Source organism: Chenopodium album, chromosome 17, assembly GCF_948465745.1.
Source record: "Chenopodium album chromosome 17, dcCheAlbu1.1, whole genome shotgun sequence".
In the NCBI taxonomy this organism is placed as follows: Eukaryota; Viridiplantae; Streptophyta; class Magnoliopsida; order Caryophyllales; family Amaranthaceae; genus Chenopodium; species Chenopodium album.
In genome coordinates this window covers 1,650,942-1,674,630 of record NC_137850.1, presented here as the reverse complement: position 1 = coordinate 1,674,630, position 23,689 = coordinate 1,650,942, and the positions used below count along the sequence as shown (strand labels likewise).

Genomic DNA, 23,689 nt, shown 5'->3' with positions numbered 1-23,689 from the left:
CCTTTACTCTTTTATGTTTCAATCAGTTACCGTATATATGCAATTTCAAAAAATATATAGTGAATAAGGCAATTGAGTGTAAGATATTAAAATTAAGGTGAATACAGGTTTTTTTTTTTTTTTTTCTTTTTTTGTGCGAAAAAGTGTAATTAGCATAGGGAAAATAATATTAAGGGGTAAAATGGTAAGGAGATAGGAAAAATAAAATAAAACATAGTAGAATAAAAAAGACACTATATTAGAAATTAAATTAAAGTGAGTTAAACAAATTAAAAAGGATAGGTGCTTAAAAAAAAACACAAAAAATAAAAGTAAATTTTTAATCCTCTATTCTCATAAGACCGAGCTTCTAGCATTCATTTCACAGCCTATATATACCTCATTCTCTCGTTCCAATTTGTAGAAGAATTGTGTAAATTAAGCAAACATATTTTTAAAAAATGGAACCAAACAATTGTTCCAACAAACAAACAAAAGAGCTATTAGATGCAGTTGGTTTTATATGGAACCATAGTTTATCGTTCCTAAATTCCATGGCTCTAAAGTGTGCCATTCAACTAGGCATCTCAGATGCCATCAAAAAACATGGCAAACCCATGACTCTTGATGACCTAACTACTTCTCTTTCGATCCACCCTAACAAGGCTTCGTCCTTGCATCAAATGATGCGTCTTCTTGTTCACAACAATTTCTACACTACCCAAATTTTATCGACTGGAGAAGAAGTATACGACCTTACCCTAAACTCCGAACTCCTTTTAAAAGATCACCCTCTTACTCATGCACCCTTAGCCCTTATAGGGATAACTCCGCAATTAACTGAACCGTCTCATAATTTTGCTAGTTGGTTTCAAAGTCATGACCAATCTTGTGAGTCTTCTTTTCACGTGGCTCAAGGCATGCATTTGTACAAAGGCATGCCTAGTGACACCAAACTCAATGACTTGTTTAACCTAGCCATGGCTAGTGACTCTCGATTGATCTCGAGCTTGTTGCTGGCTAATAATGAGTTTAAAGGCCTAGTCCATGGCATTGAATCCATCGTCGATGTTGGTGGTGGTACTGGTACTATGGTTAAGGCCATTGCTGAGGCTTTTCCTGAGGTGAATTGTATCTTGTTTGATCAACCACATGTTGTCAACAATTTACAGCAGCCAAATGAAATAAGGAACTTGAGTTATGTTGCTGGTGACATGTTCAAAGCTATACCTCAAGCTAATGTCGTCTTACTCAAGGTGAAATAAAGACTCTTATTATACTCCCTCTAATTTTTTTTATTATTATTTTTTTTTAATTAACTTGTAATCCCTCCGTTTTTTTTTTCTAAAATGCATCACTTTCCTTTTATGGGTGTTTTTTTTATTACATCACTTCCTTATTTAGTAACTTTATACTATATTTTATTATTTCTCTCTTCTACTTCAAACCCCACTTAAATTATTTTATTATTTCTTTCTCTTCCATGGTCCCCACTTATATAATAAAAATATCTATTCTTCCTCACTACTTTCTTTTACATGGTCCCCATCTTACTTTTACAATAATAAATTATCAATCCACTCACAATATAATATTACACTCTTAGAACTACGCGCATCACCAAGTGATGCAAAAAAAAAAAAATGGAGGGAGTAAGTTAATTAAGGGCTTGTTTAATTTACCTTAATTTTGCTTATTAGATATTATCAGATGATCTAATTTGACCAAACTTTGACCTTTTATGTACGATAATCTATAAATAAAAAATATATCAAGCGAAATCTTGTTAAATTCTTAATAATGTGTATTTTATTAATATATAACTGACACATACATCATAACTACCAATTAAAATTAAGAAAATATGAATCGACTTAGCCCTGTTTAGTTCACCTTATTTTTACTTATCTGAACTAATCTGATCTAGTCTGGTCTGGTCTAATCTTATTTGATCCGGTCTGATCTGATCTTATTGTCTGATTTGACCAAACTTTGACCTTAAATATACGCTAATCTGTAAGGAAAAAAAATATATCAAATGGGATCTTATTAGATTCGTAATAATGTGTGTTTTATTAATATGTAATTTTCATAATTTTTTTCATTAAGAAATTAAAGATATTTAGCGATAAAAAATTACACATAAAACAATAATTTGATATGAACTTATTTTTTCTGATCTAAACTTATTTTTTTGATCTAATCTAAACTTATTTTTTCTAAAATAAGTAAAATTAAGTTCAACTAAACAAAGCATATTAGTGAGTAAACATGGATCCACTAAGATACATGATAGGATGCTTTTTGACTCGAACAAACTACCAAACGCTAGTCACACATGCTCCTTAAAACTTGGCACTAGTACGTTTGAATCACTAACACAACAAAAACCATCCCGTATATTATACGAGTAAGTAAAATATTAACATATTATAGCTTTGTCGTATAAAGTGATATTTACATGGAAGACAGTCACACATGTCCACCTACTCGTATATTTGACTTTGTCGTTTCAAATGCGCTTTTTTGTTATATTAAGTGATGTTTACATGGAATGTCCACCTACTTATTGTAACTTTGTCGTTTCAAGTGATTAGTAGTGTGTGTGAAAATGTGTAATCCGTAACAAAGGGGGTTAACAACTTGTTTAAATCGATCTAAAATATAATGGATATAATAATCTGCCCACTACAAATACATGCTCCTTAATTATTTACCCCGTACTTTCAAGTGTCTGATTAGCAAATACTAGATTAAAAAAACCGTGAGCAAGGCTAAGGTTTGGTTACAGTCGACGTCCTTTACTCCTTCCTTATTAGCACAATATAAAAGTTATTTATATTGTATATATGTAATCGGCTCTAAACCCAATCCAATTCATATTTAGATACATCATACATGTTGGTATGATAGCATACATAATGAATTTGCATAGTTTGCATGATAATTTTTTTCAACTGAGAGATTGTGGATTCAACTCATTTATCCCTACATTTTAAAAAGTGTGAAATTACTCTCCTGAATAGTTTGGACAATTATAATCTCTAAAATGTTTATTTACTTAAATACCCCCATTAATGTTAATTAAATCTTTTTTAAAACTCTGAATAATAATGCGCGAATATTTATAACCCTAAAATTATTTGTTTACATATTTACCTTCATTAGTGCTACTACTAAATAAAGTTGTGACGTAAAGCCAAATCAAAAGCAAATATTGCTAGATGTGGCGCTCGCATTGCGCGTATTAGCAACCCTAGTTAATAAAAAATGTTATAACACTTGAGTTGAATTTTTTTTGAAAAGGACGTGGTGACTTATGGTGAGGTAACGTTTCTTTACTTTGTCAATGATATATATCGAATTTATAAAGATTGATAATCTTGACATCACAAATGAAAGTTATGAGAAGTTATTTCACCTAATAATTTTAATTAGATTGTTATGCACAAAATTAATCCATTTGAGAACAAAGGGCCCATTTATATACAAATATAATGACCAAGTAGTTCCTATAAAATTTAATTTTGCAGTGGATATTGCATAACTGGAGCGATGAAAATTGCATAAAAATACTTGAAAAGTGTAAAGAAGCAATTCCAAGTAGAGAGAAAGGAGGAAAGTTGCTGATCATAGATATGGTCGTCGGAATCCCAACTGACGATGAAAATCACTCCAAATCTCAATTTCTTGCGGATATTCAAATGTCGTATCTCTTTGGAGGAAAAGAAAGAACTGAACAACAATGGAAAATTCTCTTCGATAAGGCTGGTTTTTGTGACTACGTCATTTTACCAATTTTAGGGTCGAGGTCTGTTATCGAGGTTTTTCCTGCATAACAATATTCTGGGTTGATGATAAATCTACTTTGTGTGTGATTGTTCTTTGATTAAGTTTTATGGGTGTGTAACAAGTTTTTGATTACGTTAAGATTGTACTTGTGTGTTCTTTTTATCATGTTTCGCATTTTTTTTTTTTTACCAAAACTTACACGATCGATATTCGTGTTTACATTTGTATGCTGTTATTTTACTTTGAATAATTATAAGTGGAATGAAGATGGGATTTGTTTGTTTAATTAATTCAATTTGTATTGTTCTTTTGGAAACATGATGCAAATCATGCAATGTGTAATTTAATCTAGCTACGAGTAGTTTATAAAGCCTTAATTGCATTACCCTTCCCAAGAAGTGGTTGTGGTTGTTAACTTGTTAATATCCAAAGGAGAGAAATTATAATATATTATAAACCATAGAATACAACTTATACAAGAACACCGAAAAAGAAACAAAGGGAGTCGTGGTTTGTATAAAAAGTTTGTTATATTTAATTTAAATAAATTATGTATATAATCTATTTATCTATACATAGATAGCTATCAGTATATTATTGAGATAGATAAATCAAATAAAACTTCAGTTGATGACTACGTATTTTCTTGTATATTGGAAAGAATTTCAAAGCTTCTTAATTAGTACTTGTGAATATAAATATTTATTTCAAATGGGAAAAATGTTTATTTTAAAATGATGGCCTGGTAGTACAAAATAAACAAAATATATTGTACAAATTAAAATTAATTATACAAAAAATTAAATAAATACCAACACACACTAGCATAATATTATGAGCTACATCCATTATTATTACAAGTTATTGAAAACCCTTTATTAGTTTCTAATTGCACAGTCTACACACTTACTAATTACACCATATATAGTTATTCAACTTTATAAATAAAAAATAAAAAAATAAAAATAAAAATAAAAATAAAAATAAAAAACTTAATTCGACTGATAAGTTACAGCTTGATGTAATATTTTTTCAAAACCTTCTCCAATTTAATCCCAACTAATTAATTAATTAGTGGAACACTTTGAAGAACAATGGTTTCAACAGTAAGACCAGGACCAAAACCAAACAGCACACCCCATTCCAATCCTTCTCCGGTTGTCGATTTGCCCTCCTTCGACGACCTCTTTCTCATCTCATCCAATATGAATATCACCGTCGCACCCCACATGTTCCCATACTCACTTAAGACGTGCCTAGTAGTACTCAGTTTGCTCGGCTCAAGCTCGAGTTCAGTTTCAATCTGGTCCAATATAGCTGGACCTCCAGGGTGAGGGATCCAAAATAAGGAGTTCCAATCTTTGACACCAATTCTTTCAAAAGAATCAATCAATAAACTTTCGACGTTTTTTCCTATAAGTATAGGTACATCCGGACGTATTTCACCAACTAACCCTACTTCCCTTAGGCGAGCCTGTATAGACCCCTCAGAGTTCGGGATTGTAGTCTGCTCAGCAGACACAATTCGATAAATTGGTTGCTCTAGATGCTCAACAAGGTCAGCACCCACGATCATTGCTGCTGCCCCGTCAGCAAATAAGGTGTGAGGTAAAAGATTAGTCTCATCAGGAGCTTGGAAACAGATAGTGGAACTCATCTCCGAACAAACAACCAACACACGAGCTCCGTGTTCGTTTTCTGCCATGGCCTTGGCTATACGCAGGAGTGTACCCCCTGCGTGACAGCCAACTTGGCGGAGAACAAAACGCTTCACAGAAGGCGAAAGGCCGAGAAGCATGACGAGGTATTGGTCAGCGGCGGGTGTGTCGACAAAAGAGTTGGTGGCGAAGATAACGTGGGTGATGTTGGACTTGGGTTGCCCCCATTCTTTGATTGCCTTCTCCGCCGCTTGTTTGCCGAGTTCGGGTACTTCGGTTGCGAGTATAGCTTGACGGGCTGTTAGGGATGGTGCATTGCGATCGCACATTTGAGGGTTTTCTTTGAAGGTTTCTTCGGTTACGTGTAAGTAACGTTTCTTAATCATTGATTTTTCGCCTGAAAGTAAGTGAGAAGTGTCAATCATAATCTAGTGATTTTGTAACAAATCAAGAGCTGCTAAACAAAGTACAATTTTCATTTATTATTATTAGAGCAACTCCAAAAGGACTTGCTTACAATGTAGTAGAGCTAGAAAATGCAATTAATCAACAACTATTAGCTTGAATACTGGAGCTAGAAAATACAATTAGTTTGGCCAAGCAAATTAGCAAAGGAAAAAACTTGACTAAATAAAAAAAATAATTAAAGAGGTGGGATTCAATTAAATAGTAACTTAATAGCTAGTCATTGGAGCTCAAATTAACTAAAATGACAATTAGTTTAGCATTGAAGTTACTCTAAGTCACGTATATGCAAAAACTATATATATGTAACTTTTTTCACAACGTTCGTTTTTTTCCATTATTCCCACACTATTATACTACCTCCGTTTCTTTTTAGTTGACACGTATTCCTTTTAAGGAAGTTTTTTTAGTTGACACGTTTCCTTTTGGGGTAAATTTTTTACCTTACATTTACAAGCTACCCCACTTGCTTTTTCATTCTCTCTCACTCTCTCTCCTTTCCTTAATATATGTGTCTAAATCAAACGCGTCAACTAAATAGAAACGGAGGAAGTATATTTTTTACTATATATCTTCTTTAATTAATATAATAATATATACCTTAATTATAAAATAAATAGTCATGTCGAATCTACGTACTTTTTCAATTTTTCTAAAATACCTTATATTATATATCCTTAATCTCTCTACTCCTAAGGAAATGTATTCTTACTACTTAGTTGATGGGGTTTGAACTTGTGACCTCGAAAGTCATAAGGTGAATTCCCCACCAATTTCATTAAGCTTGGTTATATTCAATTAAATTATCTGTGCTATCTATATAACAATAATAAACAAATAAAAAAAGTATAAAAAACTAAATACAAGAAAAAAGCAAACTATAAGACATACACATGCGCTTAAACTTGGCCTTGAGATGGGTTAAATGTTGGCTATTTGTAATACCAAAATAGTAATCGGGATAATCTTCTTGGCTAAATTCATTAGGTGGATTGGCAATTCCAATAGCAAGGATCGTAGCCGGACCCTTTGATTTTTGAGGCATTGGAATCTCATAAATAGAACCCATTTTCTTAGGTAAGGTTTAATTATATTGAAGCTAGCTTAGCTAGGATAATTTATAAATGAAAGCAAAGGAATTCTTAGATTATATTGAAGCTAAGATTTATGAAAAGCTAAACAAGTAAATAGCTAATGTATGATGAAATTATGGCAAGACAATCAAGCCTTTATATAGTACGGAGTACAAATTTATTGTACGGTGTATGATAAATAGTATATAAATTATTTTTAACGTCAAATATTGTCACTTGCATGCATTAATGCAAGTCACCTCAATTTATTCTATGTTCGTGCGTAGTTTTGCTGCGTTGATAGAATTTGACTTGAGCAATTAAATATTATTATTTTGCTTATCCAATCGATTAATTAACTCCTATAATATTTCAAAGTATGATAATTTTATGTATGCATGGACTTTTACTGGAGTTACTCAGCTGGTTTTGTGAGTTTTCTTTGTTTGATTTTGGTTTGATGATTTCTTGACCCTAATATTTTAATCTCAAGTTTGATTAAGGTCAATTGTAAGACTTGACATTTTCTTATTTAATTGTTTAGTATATATTGTGGTAGGCTTACAAGTTAAATTATCCGTATAATTATTACTTGAATTTTTTTTTTATTCAATGTTAGAAAAGATTTTACATCTACGTTTAATTTGTATGAGTCAATTATTGGACAATTACGTAGCAAAACACGGTATGATTGCTAGGTCTAATCGGGTATGTACCTATAATAACCCCATAGTTTTGTGTTGGTAGTCTTTGGCTCAACTAAATATTATTCCGTCGATTCAACGACCAATCCTAATTAAAATTATTCCAAAATTCAATAACTTTGGGTTACATTAGTACTTACACAGACTTTATTTTCCTATAGTTAATTTTTTTTTGTTATTTTTCTTTAATTTGTAAAACAATTCTGCCACTAGACTTTCCGTTGTCAATCCCAAGTTTAGATAGGAGGGTTACGATAACCTAGTGACAGCAGTGTAAAACTTTATCACATCCCATGACATGAGCCCAAATGATGACTATATAGAATAATCATTTTTTATTCATGTATCTGACATCTCTTATGGAATTAAGACTTTGATTGTGATTGAATTTGTATGATTTCCTATCCCTAGTTTTTTATTCTCAAGTTTGAGTTTGAAGGTGATTTGTAAGACTTGTCAATTTTTTGATTAATATTGCAGGCTTACAAATTGTTTTATGAGATTTATTTATGGGATTTTGACTTGGTACTCTGGTAGCCTTCAACTTTATCATTACAAGTTATCATTATTATTTAACCAGTTATTAAGATCTTCCTATTCACTTGTTTTTTATTACCATATTTTTTTTATCTCTTGTGAAATATAATATTTTTGTTTAAAAAAAAACATTTAATATTTATTTCCCTATGCAAATCAATTAAGCTGGTAACACAAATGGTTTCTTATGAGTAATAATGGGCTAATGTTTGCATCACAGATTCACAGCAATTAAACTTGACCAAAATTTAAAATTATTTATTAGAGCAAGAATATAGGTTTCATAGAATCTTCCCTGTTTCCCATTTTTTATTACCATTTTTTTTACAGGTTTCAAGTATTTTGATCAGTTATTGCTTACATATATACCCATTGCAATAATTGTTCAATTGATTATTATATACTTTCATGTGAATTCTAAGTTTCTTATTAGTTGCAACAAAGAAATATTTATTGTAAGACATAAAGAATTCTTTTGTTACAACTAATAAGAAACAGAGGTTGTACATAGAGTTTGCATGAAAATTGTGCGAAAAGTGAAATAGAGTGAAACAATTATAAAATACAGAAGAAATATTTTAATTATATGACATCTTTTTAATACAATACGTACAACCAACAAACTAGAAACATAACCAATAAAAATGGTACAAACTAATTGATCAAAAAAAAAAAAAAAAAAAATTATAAGCAAAATGAACTGGGGTATACACAATAATACCCGTTATTACAACAATTCACATACAATTATACAAATCAAATTACTTTGGTGTATATTTTACACCCACAGTATAATGTATAGTAGTTCTACCTCCTCCATTTTTTGACGAGAAAATAGTTCTATTATACTTTATAATTTCAACCTTCAATTATATATTTTGATATAATAACCAACTTTCATTGATTTAATCCCAATTAATTAAAATTAATTAAGTGGAGCACTTTGAAGCACAATGGTTTCAACGGTAAGACCAGGACCAAAACCAAACAACACACCCCATTCCAAGCCTTCTCCGGTAGTCGATTTGGCCTCCTTCAACGACTTAATCCTCATCTCTTCCAATATGAACAACACAGTCGCACCCCACATGTTCCCATACTCGCTTAAGACGTGCCTAGTAGTACTCAGTTTGCTCGGCTCAAGGTCGACTTCTGTTTCAATCTGATCCAATATAGCTGGACCTCCAGGGTGAGGGATCCAAAACAACGAGTTCCAATCTTTGACTCCAATTCTCTCAAAAGATTCAATCAACAAACTTTCGATGTTTTCGGAAATAAGTTTAGGTACGTCAGGAGCAATGTCCCCGACCATACCCTCTTCCCTCAGACGGGCTTGTATAGTCCCGTCTGTACCGGGAATTGTGGTCTGGTCGGCTGACACGAGCCGAAAAATAGGTTTCTCGAGAGGCTCATCAGGATCAGCACCTACGATCAATGCCGCAGCACCATCTGCGAATAAGGTGTGCGGCAAGAGATTAGTGTCATCGGGAGCATGGTAAAATATAACAGTACTCAACTCCGCGCATACGACCAAAACACGAGCTCCGCGTTCGTTTTCAGCCATGGACTTGGCTATACGAAGGAGCGTACCGCCAGAGTGGCAGCCACCCTGGCGGAGAACAAAGCGCTTGACGGAAGGCGAAAGGCCGAGTAGCATGGCGAGGTATTGGTCAGCAGCGGGGGTGTCGCAGAAAGTGTTGGTGCCAAAGATAAGGTGAGTTATCTTAGACGTGGGTTGGCCCCACTCGGCGATGGCCTTATCGGCGGCTTCTTTTCCGAGTTTGGGGACTTCTGTCGCGAGGATTGCTTGACGGGCTGATAAGGAAGAGGCCTTGCGATCGCACATTTGTGGGTTTTCTTTCAAGATCTCTTCGGTTACGTGCAAGTAACGTTTCCTAATCATTGATTTATCGCCTGTGAAAAAGTAAAAATCAAATAAACACGAGATTTATATATTAGTCATGTACAAATTTAGAGGAAATTTGCATCAAAACAAAAAATAAATAAATAAATTAGAGAAAATCAAAGGGTTTTCATAACTTTAATTTACAAGTGGTTGACTTTCTATATTATACGAGTATTCGAAGTAGTAGCATAGCTAAGCATGGTGTTTCCATAATATGTGCTTTGTATTCCAAAATGTAAACATCATTTCTCCTATAATTTACGTCCATACGGAAATAACACAAGTAGGGTTTTTTTTTTTTCTTTTTATGTGCGTGTGTAATGTCAGACATAAAAAGCTAAGGATCATCCATACTCTCTTTTGTTTTAAAATCACTTTAATATACAAAATTATTTAATCCCATGTTATATTTTGTCTTACGTACTTCCCATTAATTAATAAATTATTTCAATTATGATATGTATGTTGAATTAACCACACTGATGTCCTAAAAATCATTTCCTAGCTAAAAAGTCGTGTCTAACGTAAATTATTGTATCTTAAATTTAATTAAGGATAGATGGGTTATATTTTATCTGTATAAATGGGTTCCTTCATGGGTGATACAAATTACAAAAGGGAGTGAGGGAATTTAGATGTATGTATGGCCTAACACTCATATACTTTCAATTAGGCCGGCCAAGACCTCATCAATAGGAGAGATGGATTATATAGGATCTATAATAAATACCAAAATAAAGAGCTCGATCAGGTTAAACTTAGGCCTTGTTTATTTCAACTTATTTTTACTTACTTCAAAAAAAATAAATTCAGATCATATCATATCAGAAAAAATAAGTTCAGATCATATCATATCAGAAAAAATAAATTTAGATCAGTTCATATCAGAAAAAATATATTCAAATCAAATAATCGTTTTATGTGCAGTTCTTTATCGCTAAATATCTTTAATTTCGTAATGAAAAAAATTATGAAAATTACATATTAATAAAATACACATTATTATGAATCTAACAAGACCCCCACTTGATATATTTTTTCCTTAAAGATTATCGTACATTTAAGGTTAAAGTTTGGTCTAATCTGACAATCATATCAGATCAAATAAGATCATATCACATCAGACCGGACCAGATCAGGTCAGATAAGTTCGGATAAGTAAAAATAAGGTGAACTAAACAAACCCTTAATGTAATAGGGTATGATGAATGGTGGAAAATCCTAGGAATGCCTTTTTTCACAAAATCCAAAGTGAAACCTCAACCTGAAATTAATTTACATTAGTTGTATAGCCAAAATGAGTTACAAATTGAAAAACTCTTTGTAAAATTTTTCAATGTTGCACATGAACAATATTAATACTACTTGTAATTGATTAACATATGTTTTCAATTATTGATCCCTCCACCCAGCCCCTAATTCGACTCGACCTCCTTTTAAAAAAAATCATAAATGTATAAGTTCAATCGGAATAATCACACTATCTGATCTACAAAATATGTAAGAATATCAAAGCGTATAGAAATAAGAAGCAAAGGGCATACACATGCGCTGATACTTGCTCTTGAGACGGGTTAAATGTTCGCTATTAGTACTACGAAAGTAGTACTCAGGATAGTCGGCCTGGATAAATTCATTTGGTGGATTGGCAGTGCCCATAGCCAGGATTGTGGCTGGACCAACTGCTTTTGGAGCCATAGGAATTTCATAGATAGAACCCATTCTCTTAGGTTATATTGAAGCTAGGATATAATATATTTGGTATATATTTGGTTAACGTTGAGAAAGTTGATGAGTTTAAGGTAATACAATCAAGGCTTTATATAGTAGAAATTTTTTTTGTGATACATATATAAAAATTATATGAATTTGATGTCATATACTGTCCTACGCACGTAAGTCATTATTTTATGTGGTTTTTGGTTGGTAGAGACTTTGACTCAATTATATTATTCCGTTGATCCAATCGACCAATCCTTAAATTTCACAATATTATTATTGGGATTTGGTAATATGAGTATCGATTGGAGAATTGTTTTGGGTTGGTAAAGTATCTATTATTCTAATCTTTGCACTTGCACAAATATGATACGTGCTTACTATCTTAGTGATAGTTCAAGGAAACTCGCATCAATGGTAAAGTTAATAGAGTGATTAGAATCACTTTATTAGGGTACAAAAGTTCTAACAAATATCTTTGTTGTAATAAATGTTATGTTATCTTTGATAATATGGATCTTATCCAATAGGCCAAAAGTAGTACGTTGGACAAGTAGATCTCTAATGCCAATAAGGTTACCATCCTACAAGGCTTGATCATCTCGGAATACTAGAAATGTGAATAATATTATTCAATATAATGTCATGCGCAATTTGCATATATTTTCTCTGTCTATATTTAGCTGCAACATTTTTATTTATTGCACTATTTACATGGTTTGTTATCTTTAATGTTTTATACATTTAAAAAATGTAGTCATACGAAATCTTGTTATATTCGTATAATTGTTTTTTTTTAAGTATTAACATTATATATTTTTTTACTTGTTGATAATAAAATTTAATAATGGTAGAATATATATATATTGGCACTCCATCGAGCATGAAAAATAAAAATGTTGAAAGAAGTAGTTTAGAGTTGTACGCTTTATAGGCTATTTGGACGATTTAAAGGTCTTACGGTATGAAGTGTACAAATTATAACTTAAATCTTATATTGCTTAATATAGGTACTTGAAACACACTTGATTTAATGTCTATATATAATTCCAACCTAAGTTATATGAAAATAGATTAAGACAAATCTACCAAGACCTATCCCATTATAAGTAATTAGAGATAGTAGAGAAGGGCGTGGCCGCGTGGGCCCCATGTAATGTGGATTTACCAACTTCCCTCCCTCTCTTAGTTCGTTAACAAACTGTTTCTATATTTTACCAAATTTGTATTTTTATCAATTTGACAAAAAAAGAACTTAAATTTTACTACCTCCGTTTTTTAATTGATAAGTTTTAACTTTAGCATTATTTACACACCTCTCTTTGACTGTGTTTTGTGATTTATACGTAATGAAAAATATAATTATATGGGGTCTTGTTAGATTCGTCGCGGGATATATTTTCAAAATATCGATCAACTTATTATAATTTTTGCTTTTCGGTAATTAAAGATACTAACGATTGAAATTGTGCATTGACAAACGTGACTAAAGAAACGTGTCAACTAAAAAGAAACGGAGGAAGAATTTATATAGAAGTAGTAATGCATGCCTGTAGTTATCAACTAATTAATAGACTTGTTGTAATGATTTGTAAAAGAAATTCTCAAATCTCAGCTGCCAATGAACATTTAATGAGGCTTTAAAAGTTAATTAAAAAAAACATCTTAGTTAATTTGTTCAATTGTTCTGTCTTTTTCTTTTTTATTTTTTATTTACAAATGACACCAAATAAAATCATCTGGTCAATGAAACTGAAGAGATATATAGAGATAGATGAATTGAAGCTGTTTTCATGGTGGCAAAAGTCAGTCGTAGAAGGTGAGAAGTCACACTTTGATTCCCACGGATGATAACGACTCATCACGTGATGATGAAAATTGATTTTGATTGAAGCGGCGTTGAAGGAGTAATCGACTAAGATGAATATTGTATTAGGGGCGCTAAAGGTGGGCATCGTACCGTATTATATCGAGCCATCGCGGGCTGTGTCTGGCCGTATCTAAGGTGGCTCGTGTCGGGCCGTGCCATATCGTGCCACCTTTTGGCACACCTCAGCCCACGGCACGGCTCACGTGCCTGGTGGGCCGGGCAGCGGGCTGCCCCAGTTTTTCCAATTTTTTTTTTATTTAAAAAAAATTGATATATATTTTTTTTAATAACTTTAAAAATGAGTATATTTAAATAATTTTATTAATTTATGTTTATGTTTTTGTATTATTATATCACTCCGTATTATTTAGCAAAAAGCAACAATGCATATAATTAAAAAATTTACGAGTGCGATGAGCCGATAACTCAAAAATTGATGAATAACTTATTTTATTATATACCGGCACGATAAATCGATAATACAATAATTTATAATGATAATTAAAAATCATACAATAATTAGTGAATAACTTAATTTTATAGCTTATTTTATTATACGTAATATGGGGTTCGATAATACAAAAATTGTACAGTAACTTTGCACGGGTCGTGCCGTGCCTGGCGGGCTACGTGTTGTGCTAATGTGCTATGGGCCGTGCCACAGGCCGAGTGATCATGCCGCCCGCCGGGTTCGTGCCGTGCCCGTGCCTGTTTTTCAAAAATTTGTTCATGGCATAGCACACGGCCCACAAGTGGGCCACCATGCCGGGCCGTGCCAGTTTCGTGCCGGCACAGCCCATGCCCACCTCTAATTACGGCTAGTACTATCAATTTGTGTTGATGGTTCGACTTTGAATTGGGTTGAACAGCTTTGAGTTGCAGACTTGCAGATGGGTCAGTGGCGGGTTCAAGAATTAAATATGGGTGTACGATAGATATTAAGCTTAATAAATAAATTATAATACTTTTTCTGTCACCAAATAATTGATACAGTCAAACTTTACATACATGTCAATCCACTAATTTGACCTTAGTTTTATGTATTGTAAATAAATAAATAAAATTATTAAAAAAAATATTGTTATATTATGAAACTTTTTTTTTATGAGAAACTTAGCTTGTTTTATATTATGAAACTTTTTTATATTAATACCTATTATATAACAACATATTTTATGATAAAATATGTTTTTAATACTCCTTTCACTTTTTTAAATGCATCACTTTTATTTTGTGGATTTTTTTTTAATGCATCACTTTCATATTTGGTACTTTATACTATATTTTTAAACCCCACTTAAATTATTTATCATTTCTCTCTCTCATGGTCTTCACTCAAATATTAAGGCCCTGTTCACTTCACCTTATTTTTGCTTAGCTGTAATTATTTTTACTGAAATGAAACTATCTTTCCTGAACTTAAATTATTTTGACTGAACTAAAAATTTTTTTGTTAAAATGAAATTATTTTATGTTATATTTCTTCTTTACAATTACTGATTTTTACTAAACTAAAATTATTTTTGCTGAATTGAATTTATTTTTACCAAATTGATGAACTTATTTTTATTGAACTGAAATTATTTTTACTGAATAATATTTTTTTTAAACATGAAGTGAACAGGGCCTTAATATTAAAAATATTTACTCTCTCTCACATATTTTCTCTTTTATGTTCTCCATCTTACTTTTAATATAATAAATTATTCATTTACTCATAATATTTATACTCCGTATTACTCTTCTAAAACTAATATATTAATAAAAAAGGAGGGAGTATGACAGTAATAGTAAAAAAAAAAGTAAAGTCAAATTAATATATTAATAATGGAAAAAACTTAGGTTGTATTCTTTTAAGTTATTTTGAGTATGATTTCTAATTATTTAAACGGTTGTATTCTTTTAAGTTATTTTAATTTGTGTATGATTTCAAATTATTTAAAGCGGTTGTATTCAAGGTGGGACATATCTAGGTATTTTGGGTTGGGTTGGGTTGGGTTGAAATGGATGTAGCTAGGTTAAGGTGAGTTCAGGTTTATATCGGATCGGATTGTAATATGTGTATGTCATATATATCCTATTTAGGTTAAATGGGTCAAGTTGAAATTAAACTGGTTGTCTTAAAGAAACGTCATGTTCATGTCAAATTATATTACTAGCAAGTTGTATCATGTCTTAAACAATATTGGTTATCTAGTACTCTAGTAGCGCTAGGCATGTAAATGTGTTAATATGTTTGCAAACACTTCACAACTAATCTCATAAACCAAAGTTTGCTCAGAGTGGAATAGTTTAGTTGGTTAGGGCTTTCCTTTCAATTTGAAGGGTTTTAATTGGAATCGATTTTCATTATTCGTCCTGTGACTTTCAAAACTTATTAATAAGTTCCAGCAAGTAATTTCATATTTCAAGCTTTAATTTGATAGTGATAGCTATGACTTTATAAGTATAATACAAAGTATAAGACAAGACAGTAACGAATGCATTGATAATTGAAATCGTGAGGGTTGAGATCAATTTAGTCAAACCTATTGACTATTCTACTTACAAATATACCTTAAAAAATGTGTATGTATGACATATGCCACTTTTTAAGGGTATAAATATGTAAGCCACGTCAATTAGTTGTTAATAGTGTTAATGAGGGAAAATATGTAAACAAATATTTTTAAGGGTATAAATGTTCACACTATATTCTTATCTATAACCCTTATAAAAATGGGAACTTAGTAACAGTAACTTCTGGTGTTATTACACTAACACCCCCGAATATAATGAAATTCCGAAATTGCCCTTTGAATCCTTACCGACTTTCCTACTCCCTTTGCTCTGTTTCTTCTCATCTCAGAAAAAAGGCTGAGAGTATTCAAGGGAACAAGGAGAGAGAAACCTAGAGAGAGAAAATATGTTTTCCTTCAACAGCAATGGCGATGAGCTTAAAACCACCGATCATCAATCCCTTCGATGATGGTTATGGGGCTTCGATTCTTCTCAGTGTTTCGATTTTTCCGGTTTCGGCGACGCGGTTGCTAAGGTTCCTTTCTCTTTCTTGTTCTAGGTCGAGGAAGATGATTTCCTGATCTCCAGGTATAATTATCTCTCTTCTCTCTTTCTTGTTCTAATTGATCCAATTTCATCTCTTCTCTTCAATTAGATTTTACCTTTTATGGAGTATATGAATCTTGACTTTTTTTTTTGTTTGTTTATTTCTCCTTTTTTTTCCCCTTTTTTTTTTTTTTTTTGCTTTTTTTCTTGTCCTCCTGTTTCTCTATTTTTGCTCTAAAATAGGCGGAAGGAGAAGATGGAGCAAGGTTTGATGGACTCGAGTTTGAGGTGAATGTACTCAGGTATTATGGGATGTTCGGTCTTTTTTTCAATTTATTTAATTTCTAGAAAAATTTTCTGATATTGTTGATGTTTGTTTGTGTTTTGTGGAATTGATGGAATTTTACTTTGATTGATTGAGAAATTTGAATTATAAACTTCGAATTGTTTTTGGTAAATTGGCAAGTGAATTGGTGAGAGTTTTGAGTGGTTATAATACACATTGATGAAGTGTTTTGTTGTTAGTTACCCTTTATATGGCTATCACTTATCAACAAGTAAACTTTTTTATTTTCCCTCTATAATCAATAAACGCCCGATGCAAGAAGTCAAGAGTTGGTTCACACTGAATTTCCGCCATTAATGCAACAGGGAGATCAACCAATACATTTTAAGAGACATAAAATATCTTTTCCTTTCTACTCGTAATTTCTTTTGCCTCTTTGTATCATCTTTGTCTTTCAAGTATCAAAATTGAAGCTTATGTAATTAAAAAAAATAAAAAAAAAAGTACCTAAATTGGAGCTTATGCAAAGACTATTGGGTATCGAAGCACATAAAAGATTAAAAGCACGTTTGCAAGGTAATACTTTTGAGCACCCAAACTTTAAAGGTTAAAATTTGAAAACCCACTGTCCTCGTTCTACACACATGATTTAGTTACCTCAATTTAATCTTTCTCTAATTGCATTCATAAAATTAAAGGACTACAATTCACTTTAATGGATACTCCACGAGAAGTATTGACAAGTGATTTCGTGTCTATGTTCCCAGCTTGCTTTAATTTATGTGTGTATGTTTTCTGCATTTTCAATTCCCTAAAGGTTTTAAATTTACAGTCAAGTAGAGCAAATTTCCCCCCATTTTCTGAACTTAACACCCCCCTTTTTTTTTCTTTTTAATCAGTGTGATTATCCAATCTTTTGTGTACTTCTGTATTAAGTCCAAAGTATTATTTTCTAATTTCTTTGAAAGACCTAACAAAGACATGGACATACTTTCCTTGTCTCTAGAAGTTCTTCCAGTTTTGACTTCTGTTTGTGTGCAATCACTGTCCAAGTAAGAAGAACCGTTAGAGACAAAGGGAGTATATCTTATTGGGACTATTATGGGTTGATGAGTGAACTTGTAATTTTTCATGTCAACTGTATCCTATTTAGTTTCTTCTTGAAATCATTGTGGTCCTGAGTGGTAAAAAAAATTAGCAGCAAACATGTTAGAGAATATGTTTCATTTCCAAATATGCTTTTTACATCTTGTCCAATGTCTAGCAATTGGTTCTGCACGGTAACTGCCATGTATTTTATTCAGCACTAATAAAGAGATCAAGATTGATAATGCTGGGCCTAATTGACACCTATTGCATCTGTAAATATATTGTTTAAGCTGTAAACAAGTTCAATTTGCTTGTGCTCTGCTTAAGATCGTAATGGCCAGATTCGTTAATGTTAAATGTATGATCATTAGGAACAGGTACGGTCTTGTGCTATTTTGATCTTGAAGGGGGCTCTTTTTAAAATCATTTGCTTTTTATGCAGTTGCCAATATTTTGTTTCTGGATTTTCCTGCTGGAGTTGGCTTTTCATATTCCAACGCTACATCTGATTTGCTATCTCATGGAGACAAAAGAACAGGTATTACTCTGCTTTTAACATATATGACGTGGACTTTTATATTCTTTAAAAAATAGAATCATTTATGGTTGTAGACTGTTCTTTGTATGGATCTCAGCTCAGGACTCCTTGAAGTTTCTGCTGGAGTGGTTCGAACGGTTCCCACACTATAAGAGGAGATAATTTTACATTTCAGGAGAAAGCTATGGAGGTATTCCTTATATTTGGGTTTATTTGCACCGTTATTGTTGAATTCGGTTTGGAATTTTGTTTATTATTATGTGTTCTTATGTTAAATCAACTGAAGCAACTTCTGATCTTCTCTCTCCATTGAAGCAGCTTGACAGGTAATTTGTTGATTCTTCGATGCCGTTATCTCTGATCTCCAGGTATTATTTTCTCTCCTTTCACTTTTGAGTTCTAATTTTAATTAGTATTATTAATTTGGTTGGGGGGGGGGGGGGGGGGGTTGATTAAGATCTAAGTTTAGTGTGATTATGACTAATTTTATAGTTGTAATAGGGTTGAGTTAGTGATGCTTGTGTTATTTTAGATTTCTTTCTTACATTCAATAGTATTGATAATCTGTTTTAAATTTGGTTGAAAATTTGCTATTTATTTTATTACCTTTTGTTCTTCTGAGGTTGGTTTACTGTTCTAGAAAATAGGAATATACGTGTCAATGAATAAGTGAAATGTTAAAGTTTGAATCTATTTGATTGTTGTGTTTGTAGGATTTTGTATTGGTTGTATGCAAATGCCTTTTATATTTTTTAATGCACAGTTGCTCAAATCTATCAGCCCAGCCCAACTGAGTTGTAGTTCTCGGTCTCTCGCTTGCTCGCTTGCTTCGTTAAGTTCCAGGGGAAAAAGAGGAGGAGATCGAGAAGATCAAAGATAATCTCAGAGAAGCTTGAACTCTGTGAGTGACTTCTTGCTTTTATGCGAAATAGAAATGTTACCAGAAACCTAATTCTAATAATTGTGATCCCTGCCTAGACGATTGTTTGGCTAATCAATGAATTTGAGATCCAATGTATTGATCATTCTTTATATTGAGTTGTGGTTGTTGGATTAATGTTAATTTGTTTTCTATTGTGCACCCCTTAACACTGATAAGAGCCCTTTTCAGAGAACATTTGTGATTCAGGTACCTTTTTAATGCCTAGGTAGCTTTTTTGTTTTTGCCTATGTGCTTTGCTTTAGAAGGCTTCTTTTAAGTAATGCTCAAGCGGCTAAGCTTATGAAAATATGCAAGAAGCAAGGAGCTGTCTACTTGGGGGGACTTTTCCTTTTAAGCTTATTCTAAGCATTGATGGTTGAAAATGAATTCAAATTTGTCATCCCCACTTTGCTAATTATCATTTGTGGCTATGTGTTACATAGTATGTTTATATACCCTTGTTTTACGATTTACGAACCTCCTTTATCATATTTACTTACTATTTATTTTCTATTGCAAAGAAAAGATGGAATAGGATAACAAGGTATAGTGCTGAGAGGACCATCCCAAATTTTCATTGGCTATGCCTATAGCAAAAAAAAAAAAAATAAAAAATAAATAAATAAATAAATAGATTTTAACGATTGCGATGTGTTTTTGATTAAGAAATCTACTAATCCTAGAGTAAAAAAGAAAATATTTTATTGAATATATTTGTGTAACTATCTTTTAGAATAGGGACTATTCTCATTTCAGTTTCCTAAAATTTTCTTGATTTGTCTGCTATATGCATGCCTTGAGAGGCTGAGATTCATACCCTATGACTGACTAACATAGATTTCGGGCTACTGTTCTTTCAAATTTCTAATATAGACACAAATGGATATTTCATATGATTGGGTTATGATTGCACGTGAAGCGATGTGCAGAGATGTCAAGATAGATAAGCAAAATGAGGTTTGATGTAATGTTACTTCATTCCTAGATAAGTCACACAATCACACTTGGTTTGGAGATTAAGGACATTTTGTTTATTATGAATTAAATTTTTAGAAATGGGTGTAGACTATAGAAACAAACAAAAGGGATAAAGCACATAGAAGGCTGATTATATAGGGGGGAGAAGAGGAGAAAATAGAAGTGTGATTGTGTGAAGATTATATTGGGGCTTACATATTAAATCAAATATTACAAGTATCCTTATCAAGCTTAAAGAAAGAATTTATAGACTTGCATATTTCAGAACATTTAGACTAATATGAATGCTATAATAATTAACTTTTTTTTTTCCTTCATTGTTTCATGAAGATGGTTGGGCTTTATAGTTACTTTGATGCATGTCCTTAACAATAAAATTAAAGCTATATGAAAATGAAGTTAATTACTTTTATCTATTTTCATGTTGAGATAATTTTAAGTATAGTCATGCGCAGGAAATCTTTGGAGTGCCAAGATGCTTCTCTGGTTCTTTATAAATTCCCATCCCCCCCCCTCCTTTTTTTTCCAATTCTAGAATATTGCTGTTAGTGGGTTTTATGAATTGGTTTTGGGTTTGTTTCTTAAGATATACTGCTTTGGTAAAACCTCTCATCTTCTTATGCTTTGCTTTATACAGTACATTTATATTTAGATTAGAGAAATTGGCAGCACATTATTCTTTTTAGCAAGCATGATAGATAATGAACTTGGTTATTGCAAGGCTGTGGAATCGCCAGGGCCTCTAGTAAAATAGTGGCGAAACTTAACCGTTTCGTCAGTTCGACCGGTATCATGCATGTACGTGGAGGAAGAAGGCTATGGTTGCCTGAGGAAATTCAGAAATAGCCATTATAGCTAAGGAACTTTTCCGAAGCTCGGCTACTTCGCGAAGGAGCACGCGTACAAGTTCTTATGTAACTTGGTTATTGCTTGTATATGTTATGCCTTTTTGGTTAGTTATTGGCATGCATTTTCTTATGGCTGCTCGCACAGGCTCTCATGGGAAGACCCACAATTTTCTGTAGAATGCATATTGTGTGATTTCTTATAGTATGCTACAGTTGTCTTTTGGAACATTTAGATGTCGGGATATGCTCTACTTATTATTTGTCTTGCAGCTGGTTGTATTAATGTGATTAATATTTTAATCGAAAAATGTATCTATAGTAGTTAACATTAGTATTATCCAAAGAAGAAATTAATATTGGAGGTAGTATAGGATATCGATAAAGAAAGTTCAACAATACAAATTTTTAATTAGAATGCATGTGTGTGTGTCTTTTTTTTTTAAAAAAAAAAAAAAATTATTTATTTTTATGTGAATCCACTTGCAGCTCCACCACTTGGCCCTGGTATCCATTCTATGGTGGATGGGGTTGGTCACTGTTTTCATTTTGTACCTCAGGCCCAAGTGTAGCAGTTGGCATTGGTGGTGGATTTGACCTCGTCTTGGTCATGGTTATTGGAGCGGTTTCAGCTGTTGTTTGGAGGTTACTTAGACCCAGCTGTTGTTTGTAGATGATTATTAGAGCAGAATATAGACAACCAAAGGACTCTATGAAGTTAATGTATTTGTGTCTGACTGATGTTTTGCTACTCAAATAGGCAAATTACATTGTATGTAGGTGTAATTATTCCTGAAATCCGATGATATCCAAAGATTATAAAATACGAGTATTTTTTTAATTCCAATGTTTTGACTTTTATTGCTTTGAGATGAGCTCCTAAAAGAGGATTATAGGCATACAAATCCATACCTTTCGCAAGGCATTTCCAATGCACTCATATATTCTTATTTTCGTTTTTCCCTTGTATACATACGAGTATTTTCCATGCAACTTTTCTTATTTGTAAAAATGCTTACCTACTTATAACACAACTATTCCTATTATAAATAATGATATAAAAAAAAATAAAAGTTATATAAATAAGGTTTTGAGAGTCAATTTGGACCTTTGAGAGTTTAGTTTGTAGTCAAAATTGGCATAAAATTAACAAAAAACTTCAGCTTGCATAATAAAAATACCTCATGTGTTGAATTGTTCTACCAATAAAATAAAAGTTAGAGAGGAGGATGGGAGTAAGAAGGTAGTGGTGATAAGGATAAGTTTAAATTTTAAGTCTGCTTTTTGGAATATCTTGACTTTATAGTATGCTTTAAGAGTAACATTTTAGGGATATTATTACAGAGAAAAGTATTAAAGATATAGAGTAGCATCCACTGCATAGGTATAAAACTACTAAAATTATTAATCAAATTTCAAATGCTCTTACATCTATCAAATTATATGATCAAATTAAAAGATTGATGTGATTAGTTATTTGATATAATCAGCTAAGCTAATTAGATGACTAGATGTGATCAACCTAACATATATAGTATGGTTATATCATGTTTCTTAAATGGATTTTTTTAAAATTTGTATCACGATTACAACAACCAAGATGTTTTTCACCAGAGTTCTATTCAATGTGTCCTTTCACAATTCTTATCTAGGCTTATTATATAATAGTCTAATATTTGTATATTCTTGTAAAACTATTTAAAATTCAGGTTGATTATTGTCTCAATATTTGCCTTCAACTTAATCATAGATTTTTCTTGTAAGCACACCATAAACAAGTAAGATGGAGAGATGAGTCAAAAGAAAACATATACTTCGTATAGTATATTTTGTTTTAAATTTATAATCATATATAGTATATTTTGTTTTAAATTTAATCATATATAGTATATTTTGTTTTAGATTTATAATGATGTCGTCTTTAAGTAAGATGTTCAAAAGAAAACAACATACAATTCAATAACGACCCTAACACCTTGATTATATGTACATATGTTTAAATTTTGATAAATTAGTATGTTTTGATTAAATATTTAAACAATTACAATAACTACGGACACCACTAAAATAACTTAACATTTGTAGCACTACATAGTACACAAACATTTTACAAGGATCATGCTAGATCCATCAATAAGTGCTCTTTAAAAAAAAAAATTGTCTATATAACCATAGTAGTAATTAGCTTTAAAAAGAGATGGGGATGAAGGGAGATGGGAAGAGAGAGTGAGAAGGAGAAGGAGAGGATGAGAGAGGGATAGAGGGAGATAAGGGAGAAATAGG

The 23,689-nt window shown here is 32.0% G+C and overlaps 1 protein-coding gene, 1 long non-coding RNA gene and 2 pseudogenes across 6 annotated transcripts; 2 read left to right on the top strand and 2 right to left on the bottom strand.

The window, feature by feature from the left end:
* The first annotated feature begins 440 nt into the window (after window positions 1–440).
* LOC145587339 (trans-resveratrol di-O-methyltransferase pseudogene) lies at window positions 441–4,169 on the top strand (annotated as a pseudogene).
* Window positions 4,170–4,355: 186 nt separating this feature from the next.
* Window positions 4,356–5,827, bottom strand: LOC145587338 (chalcone synthase 3 pseudogene; annotated as a pseudogene).
* Window positions 5,828–9,126: 3,299 nt separating this feature from the next.
* LOC145587337 (chalcone synthase 3-like) lies at window positions 9,127–11,862 on the bottom strand. Its single transcript, XM_081644065.1, has 2 exons — window positions 11,659–11,862; window positions 9,127–10,122 (listed from the first exon to the last, which is right to left on the bottom strand). Exons 1-2 carry the CDS (start codon window positions 11,834–11,836, stop codon window positions 9,134–9,136), a joined length of 1,167 nt encoding a protein of 388 aa, XP_081500191.1. The 5' UTR covers window positions 11,837–11,862; the 3' UTR covers window positions 9,127–9,133.
* A 4,704-nt stretch (window positions 11,863–16,566) lies between these two features.
* Window positions 16,567–22,226, top strand: LOC145589344 (uncharacterized). Of its 5 annotated transcripts, none has more exons than XR_014101649.1 (7): window positions 16,567–16,790; window positions 16,992–17,050; window positions 18,566–18,661; window positions 18,759–18,851; window positions 18,980–19,029; window positions 19,442–19,562; window positions 21,967–22,226. It is a non-coding gene; the product is annotated as an uncharacterized LOC145589344 (long non-coding RNA). The 5 variants fall into 5 exon arrangements; XR_014101650.1 differs by having other exon boundaries at window positions 21,896–22,226; XR_014101648.1 differs by having other exon boundaries at window positions 21,283–22,226.
* Window positions 22,227–23,689: the final 1,463 nt, after the last annotated feature.